Here is an 8,118-nt window from a genome sequence, read left to right on the forward strand (position 1 = left end):
CGGGCCGTTACCAATGCTATTCCGGCCTATCGTATAGGCCGGGTAACTGTATAAAATGCTCTGACAAATAGGCTATACAAATAAGCGGAATCCTCTGTACTTTATCTTGTGAGGAAAGTTTTAATAAAGAGAATCTCTCTCTCTAGAGATGACAAGACAGCCACCATTGCTACACTAGGATTACAGCCCCAAGATTCACCTAAAGAAAAAGTAAAGTAACTTTTGGTCTTAAGATAATAATTTTTGCCCTTCTTTTTCTCTTTGCCCATGTAAAATTTCTCACCAGCATGTTTACACAAATGACAAGGCTTATTTTTTCTTTTTCTTTTTTTCTTTATTTTTGTAACACAAGAAAGGTTCACCAGAGGAAGATCAGCATGATCAACAGTAAATGAAGTGTGGTGTTATGTTGGATGTACAAGTTAAGTGAGTATCTGTGACATTCTGAGCACAGCAAACCACTCAAGAATGTGCATGCATGTACATATATCATAATCTGAGGCTTATAAGATGCATATAGGACACGAAACATTTGTTCAACCTGTTCACTCAATAACAACCAACTAACTCCTTTTTTAATGAGATTTTCAGTGGTTTTGGGAGAAAGCTTTGGAGCTAACAAAAACACTGCTAGAGAGTGAAATGTACTCAGTGATTTTGGTACCAGTATTTAATAACTTGTACAACTTCATTCTGCTTTTGACTTGGACTCTCTGCAATAGTTTCAATATAAGGCCACACCAATTTAATTTCTTGGTTAACAGATTCGCCCGCTTCATTTTTTTCTGATTTGCAAAAAAAAATCCAAATCAACTGCAAAATGCTCATGAAAACAGTCCTTATTACAGTTATTCCATCTTTCAATGCAGTGGTATCATTAAAAGTTCAAAATTCATTGTTTAAATTTTGAACCAGCCTGGTGTGTTGACTTCATGGCTCCTATCGTACCATTTTGGGCCATAATAGGATGCCTAGGCCTGTTTTTATTTTCATTTTTTTTCAGCTCAGTCCATTATTTTTCTAGAAAAATTGGTGTAGCCTAAGGGCTGTTTTGTATACAAACCTATTGCTGAAAAGCCTTTAGTAGATTATTAAAGTTCAACTATAATTTCTATTTTTAATGATGATACATTTGTTTGTAAGGTATTGAAATTCACCAGAATTTAAAGGTGCAATTATGAAAGTTTGTAAGCTTGTAAAGATTGTAAAGGTGATAGTGAATAATTGGTGGCTATGCTGTATTCTCCGCATCATTGTTTTGAGGGTGAATAATTTGAATTACTTAGGGATAAGAAGTGTCACTACTACTGTAGATAGACCTTGAATACTCTATGTACTTTGTCATGGTGTATTACTATTATGGCCAAGTTTGCATATTGTGAAGAAGAAATAATTTTATGTTTAATACCATACTTTTTCATGTGTACAGAGCACACATCAATCATCTATGAATTTGTAATCTATGAATTTGTAAATGTGGCAATTGATAAAAAGATGGTTTATGTTTTAGGATAGGAAGTACAGTATTTGATTGATTTGATTATTTTTAAAGATAATTCCTGAATTTGTGATGTATTAGAAATTAATTTAATTTTCTATGCATAATGATTGATGGAGTACAAATTCCAGTCATATATTTCAATAAATGAGTTACGAACTTTCTGGAGTGTGTTATCTTTTGGTGTACATGCATGTATACGTTAAAATTTAACAACAGCAAAAGCAGTACAACGATATCATATTACACGATAATACTAGAAATCCTTGAAGTGTTAATATATGTAATAAAAACTAGAGTCATGTAATACATGCTTTCGTGAGGCGTACATACATGTATTTTGTTTTATATTGTTAATGTGGGAAGATATGAATATGCAAATATACGACTTTACGCTTTGCGGCCAATGTACTGATTACGAATTACGTTGATTTCTGGGATTACGAAGACTGAAAAGGCCTATAAGTATTACTCACGAAAACTATAGGTATTACTTACGAAAAGGGGCATGCAGGCCCTCACCTTGGCTAGTTCTTCTTCTTCTTCGTTACTGCCCAGCACTACGGAGTAGTATTATTGGCAGTCGTTACGCAATATTGTTAGTAACAATTGTGCCCGGTACATAAAAAAACAAAGGGAAAAACAAGGATAACTGAGAAAGGAACATAAGACAACTGGTTTTGTGTGTGCTAAAGACAGGACAAGTGCATTAGTGCGTTAGTAATATTTACATATATACAAGACATGATGGGGTGACTCAATGCAGCAGGGTCCTCGCCAGTTCAGATTTGAACTGGGCGAGAGACCCCGCCTCCACCGCACCAGGCTCAAGTTCGTTCCATTCCCTGATGGTACGGGGGAAGAACGAGAGCCTGTAGAAGTTGGTTCTGCTCGCGATGGCCTGCAATGTTTGAGTGTGATTGATGCGGCGGGAGCATCGAGCCACCGGGACAATCCTGGTTGAGTGTGGGACGGAGACAGCATTATGTATAATCTTATAAAACATGACCTGGCGGGCGATCTTCCGACGTACTTCCAGAGACTGCCAGCCCAGGTTTTGCAACATAGTTGAAACAGAGCTTGTACGTCTGTAGTCATTGCTTACAAAACGGGCAGCTCTACGCTGGACCATCTCCACCCTACTCACCTGGTCCTTGGTGTGGGGATCCCAGACACTACAGCCGTACTCTAAGGAGGGTCTTACAAGAGCCATGTAAGCTCTCTCCTTTGCCGCATTGCTTGAGATTCGCAGGCAGCGTCTTAACATTCCTAAGGTTCTGTTTGCTTTCGCTGTAACTAAATCGACATGTCTGCCCCAGGTCAAGTTTGAGGAGATGGAGACACCAAGATATTTGGTGGTACTTACCTTGGTTAAAACGTGGTCATGGAGAGAATAGGGAAACGATATTGGGTTCCTAGAAGAGGGGACGGTCATCACTTCACATTTAGATGGGTTGAAGGCCATCAACCACTCCTTCTCCCAACTACAAATACTATCGATGTCATGCTGCAGTCTTTTACAGTCGTCTTCTTCCTTAATACTCATCTGCAAGATGCAATCGTCGGCGAAAAGCCTGACTTTAGCATGTGCAGCGTATTTAGGTAAGGTCGATTGATGTATGCTAGAAAGAGAATCGGGCCCAGGACTGTACCCTGAGGTACGCCCGATGTTACAGGCACTGGGTCCGAGCGCTCCCCGTCTAGCACTACGGTTTGTGAGCGGCCCTGCAGGAAATTCTGGATCCAGACAAGTGCCTTACCAGAAATACCGTAAAACTGGAGTTTGTGTATTAGCCGTAGATGAGGAACCTTATCAAAGGCTTTAGCAAAATCCATAATGATAAGGTCCGTCTGGGTCCCGTTTTCCCTGTTGTGGGCCAAATCATCAATAAGGGATAGAAGTTGAGTTTCACATGACCTGCCATGCCTAAATCCATGTTGGAGATCGTACAAGATATTATTAGTATCAAAGTGGGACATCATAGAACTTGCTATGATGTGTTCCATGATTTTTGAACAGATACATGTTAAGGAAATGGGCCGGTAGTTTGCTGGGTCAAGACGATTGCCTTTCTTGTATATCGGGGCGATGTTAGCCTCCTTCCAGGCTTCTGGTACAGCTCCAGTGTCAAGTACTTTTTTGAAAGATCACCTGGAGAAAGGGGCTCAATGTAGAACTGAGTTCTTTAAGGACACATGCGTGCACATGATCCGGGCCACATGCTTTGTGAGGGTTTAGGTTTTCCAGCAGGGTTGTGATTCCGTTTGTAACGATGTTAATTTCCGGCATTAGTGGGTGAGGGCTAGGCCCCATGTTGGGCAGAGGGCCTTCTAGGGGTTCAGTAGTGAAAACTGACTGAAATTGCTGGTTTAGTATGTTTGCTTTGGTCTTACCGTCCGAGATGAGCCTACCTTCGTTCTTAAGGTGGGATACTCCGGCTCTCTCGGACTTCAGGCTTTTCAAAAAGCTCCAGAATTTTTTGTTGCCTTGTTTACACGATGGAGACTTACTTTGGCCAGGGTCAGTTGTGTCTGTATTTATGTCGAGTACTACTTCTTCAATGTATTTCCAGTAGCACTCTTTCATTTTCTTATTTATTTCCTTTTTGAACTGGTTGAGCTTTTCTTTTCTCTCAATTGTGTTTTCTCCTTTAGTCTTTCTGTAATAGCGATCCCTTTTCCTCATCAGGCTCTTTAGTTGAGGAGTTATGTAGGGGAGCTGTTTTTTACTGCTGGACATTATCGACACAGCTGGATAATTTAGATGCAAATTTATTGTACAGCTCGTCAACCTGGGACTCACCTTCCGCTAGTTCCAGAAATTCTGTTTTAAAATCTTCCATTTCGTCCCGAAACTTTTCCCAATTGGTGCGCTTATATAAGAAAAGTTTGCGAGGTTTTGCTTTTTGTTTTTGAGGCCTTAGGTCTGCCTCAACAAAAACTAAGTCATGGTCACCGATTGGGGGTAGAGTACGTACACAGTTAACACAATTGTCATTAGACATGAGCACTAGATCTAATGTGTTATCGTACCTGGTGGGCTTGTCAACAACTTGGGACATATTGTGGTCACTGAGTAGTTCCAGAAACCGGCGATGCAAACCTGGGTAGGGACTATCTGGCTTGAGTACCGGTTGGTGGGGGTCTACCCAATCCCAGCCTGGAAAATTAAAGTCACCGACAATCCATACATGGTTATTTCGTTTGTTGCATATTCGTTCCATAGATTGCTCTAGGAGGTCAAGACTAACGCTGTCACCTACTTGCGGTCTGTAATAGGCACATATGTTTAGGCTCTTGGATCCTACAAGTTCGATCTTAACCCATACCATCTCGCAGTCGGTCTCGAGGTCTGGTTCTTGTGTACATATAAACTCGTTAGAGACTGCTATCAGAACACCACCGTGGCTATCTTCTGGTCTATTCCTATAAAACACTTGCATGTTGAGGTGATTTGGGAAGTATTCAGTTATGTTGCAGGTGCTATCTAACCATGTTTCTGTAATGACAAGAATGTCGGGTTTTGTTTCCTCTACAAGGGTTTCTAGCTCTACTTTCTTGTTTTTAAGCGATTGGAAATTTGCATTTATGAGACGCAGGGGTCTACCATTAAGCTTGCGTTTGTTTTGTACTGGAGATTTTGGGGATGATGCAGCCAAGGGGACTCCAGGGCTGGCATCACTAAGTGGGCTAAATGGATTAGGAGAAGACAAGTCATCGGAATTCGAGAAGAAAGTTGTGGAGAAGTTTGGCAGGCCACAGTTTAAGCAAATCCAAGATACGTTTGAATTTCCTAAATAGGAGTACATAAAGGAGCTAAGGCCTTGACAGTCATGGTGGAACCAGAAGTCACATTTATCACAACATACTGCTTTGTGCTTAAAGGTTACAGCTTTACCACATGAACCACAGGGGTACTTTGGAGCACGAGGGCCTGGATTTGTTTCCAGGTCCTCGGCCTGTGCCATAAGAACGGAGCAAATGTAGAGCAGGCATAGCCTATCTGTTGTTCGCAAATACTTGGCGTGTCTCATTAGGAGACCAGTGGGAGCAAAATTGAGGCTCAGCCAGGAAACTGTTTCGTTGGTATTTAAGCTTGAGAACGGGATACCATGACGAGAATATCGGTGTTTGGGCGCTAGAGCCGGGAAACATCAAACATGGCGGCTTCGTCCTGCATACTTTACCTGGGCCGGAACCAACAGTCGTGGCATGGATTACATTAAAAAACAGTAAAACAATGACTACTGACCTGTAAAGCATCAGCGACATGCTGGCAGAGTACTAGAGACTGGAGTAAAAACTCACGTGAAGGAGCGCCCCCGGCACCTAGGCGGCGAGAGGGCGCCGGAGACGTACGTGCTAGCTTGAGCTCGCCCTCCCACCCTTGGAACGGGTGGCGAGTTTGGTATGTTTTCACCAGCTATCTCACAAAAAATTTAGGTCCGGCACACTTCTGGACGTCTTTAGGACATTAAGAGACGTTTACATGAAGGGAACGGGGCTTATATTGTACGTTAATAGGGAAAAAAGAGGAGGGGGGAGAGGAGAGACAAGGAGAAGCGTGCGGTGGCGACGCATGCGCAACGAAGTTTAAGACGTTAAAGAGAGTTAAATTTTCCCTTGGGTGCATGCCCCCCCTGCCCCCCCCCTCCGCAGAATTTTCCCGCCAAAACGAAATTCCCTTACCAACTCTGACCAAGAAGCTGGGCCCGGTCTCGAAGGGCATGGCACGGTCAGCAAAAGTTGAATCAGGTGAGAGGTGAACGGAGTGCCCCACATCTAGGAAGCCAGTATCTACAGTTGGTTGGGAAGCCTCATGAGAGGGTCTGCATGGGGGGGTCCTGGCAACGGTTAACGGTGAATTCAGCAGGGCCGATAACGCTTAACGGTAAATTCAGGACGGTCGGCAACGCTTAACGGTAAATTTACAGGCTTTTTTTTTCGAGCTGCACTGGATTTGGTATCTCGCTTTGTGAGAAAAGGTGATCACTGACAAAATTACGTATATCTTACATGTAATGAGGCACGCATTAAATGTATGTGTTCCCTGTGTTTCCCACTTGCCCTGGTCCCCGAGTGCGTCCACAAATACAGGGGGTCCGAGTCGACGTCGGCCAGCTTGCATTTTTTCAGTCCGCCCAGTTTGACCGATGGATTTTGAGAGGGGATCTTAATCTAGGGGGGTCCGGGGGATGCTCCCCCGGGAAATTTAGGATTCTTAAGCCTTCAAAAAGGCAATTTCCCGCATCTTGAGAGGCAAATCATGGTGTTGAGAGTGTTTGTCGGTCCTTCTGATGTTTTCATATTTTACTCAAGATTTTTGTTAATTTGCCTGTCAAGGTTGACGGATTCGTTAAAAAAAATTCTGTAACTCTCCGCAAACTTCCGGAAATTGACGGGAAAGCTGGTTCTGGCTTGAGCCGAAGGGACCGAGCGCAGAAGCGCGAGTCGAGCGCCAAAGGCGCGAGCAATGTAGGGGGGTCCGGGGGTATTCTCCCCCGGGAAATTTTGTATTTTTAAATCTTCAATGACGCATTTTCCTGCACTTTGAAAGGCAAAATTAGGCGTAACGAAGAATTATTCATTAACGCTTAACGCTGAATTTAGGATGACAAATAACGCTTTACGTACAATTAAAATGACCAATAACGCTTCACGAGGAATATACCGATAACGCTTAACGTTGAATTAGAGCAGGCCGGCAACGATTAACGGAGAATTAAAATAGCCCATAACGGTTAACGAAAAAGGGCATGCAGACCCTCTCATGATCCAATGTGCCTCATGATCTAACGTACTACCGGTACAATTCTTAAAAATCAGCCAGCTATGAGAATCAAATTTGCGTAATTCGTAATGGCCACACCCCAATGCAGACCCTCGTGTATGGGTGAACCCCATGCAGGCCCTCGTGGTGAACCCTAGTTGAACCTCGTGTATGGGTGAACCCCATGCAGGCCCTCGTGGTGAACCCTAGTTGAACCCCGTAGTCAAAAGTAGTCCGGGCACAAAGTAGTGCGGCATAGTTTCATGAGAAAGAAGCCTGATTATAAATGGCTTGACGTGCCCCGCAGTGTTTTTATAGAAAAAAGAAGCCGTAAGCAGCTGGCCACGAAGGCTGCCCGCAAGAGCGCGCCGGCTACTGGCGGGGTGAAGAAGCCTCACCGCTACAGGCCCGGCACCGTGGCCCTGAGAGAGATCCGCCGGTACCAGAAGTCGACGGAGTTGCTCATCCGCAAGCTGCCCTTCCAGCGCCTGGTGCGAGAGATCGCCCAAGACTTCAAGACCGACCTGCGCTTCCAGAGCTCGGCGGTCATGGCCCTGCAGGAAGCCAGCGAGGCCTACCTGGTGGGTCTCTTCGAGGACACCAACCTGTGCGCCATCCACGCCAAGCGTGTGACCATCATGCCCAAGGACATTCAGCTCGCACGTCGCATCCGTGGCGAGCGTGCGTAAGGAGGATCCGAACAAGATCGACAACCCCGGCCCTTTTCAGGGCCACTCACCTATCCCAGAAAGATCTATATCGTTCACGTTTCTTCAAACAACAGACAACACCAGATAGAAATAAAAATACACCATTGCACTTCTGCACTCACCATCTCATGCTTTACATA

The 8,118-nt window shown here is 43.9% G+C and overlaps 3 protein-coding genes across 4 annotated transcripts in view; 2 read left to right on the forward strand and 1 right to left on the reverse strand.

Moving 5' to 3' along the window:
- The window catches only part of LOC109465544 (GDP-fucose transporter 1-like), an 11,672-nt gene extending 10,866 nt beyond the window's left edge, over positions 1-806 (forward strand). Inside the window, exons 7-8 of one of the 2 annotated variants that reach the window (XM_019762901.1) lie at positions 147-210; positions 353-806. In XM_019762901.1, coding sequence (XP_019618460.1) covers positions 147-210; positions 353-391 — 103 coding nt within the window. In that variant the 3' untranslated portion in view covers positions 392-806. The remainder of the gene's footprint in view (positions 1-146; positions 211-352) is intronic. The other variant, XM_019762902.1, reaches the window with a different exon arrangement.
- A 1,803-nt stretch (positions 807-2,609) lies between these two features.
- Positions 2,610-6,074, reverse strand: LOC109465549. Its single transcript, XM_019762907.1, has 2 exons — positions 4,532-6,074; positions 2,610-3,044 (listed from the first exon to the last, which is right to left on the reverse strand). Exons 1-2 carry the CDS (start codon positions 5,530-5,532, stop codon positions 3,041-3,043), a joined length of 1,005 nt encoding a protein of 334 aa, XP_019618466.1. The 5' UTR covers positions 5,533-6,074; the 3' UTR covers positions 2,610-3,040.
- A 1,442-nt stretch (positions 6,075-7,516) lies between these two features.
- LOC109465550 (histone H3.3-like) lies at positions 7,517-8,112 on the forward strand. Its single transcript, XM_019762908.1, has one exon. It carries the CDS (start codon positions 7,532-7,534, stop codon positions 7,955-7,957), a length of 426 nt encoding a protein of 141 aa, XP_019618467.1. The 5' UTR covers positions 7,517-7,531; the 3' UTR covers positions 7,958-8,112.
- Positions 8,113-8,118: the final 6 nt, after the last annotated feature.

The sequence above is a fragment of the Branchiostoma belcheri genome, unplaced genomic scaffold (genome assembly GCF_001625305.1).
Source record: "Branchiostoma belcheri isolate BF01 breed outbred unplaced genomic scaffold, Haploidv18h27 scaffold152, whole genome shotgun sequence".
In the NCBI taxonomy this organism is placed as follows: Eukaryota; Metazoa; Chordata; class Leptocardii; order Amphioxiformes; family Branchiostomatidae; genus Branchiostoma; species Branchiostoma belcheri.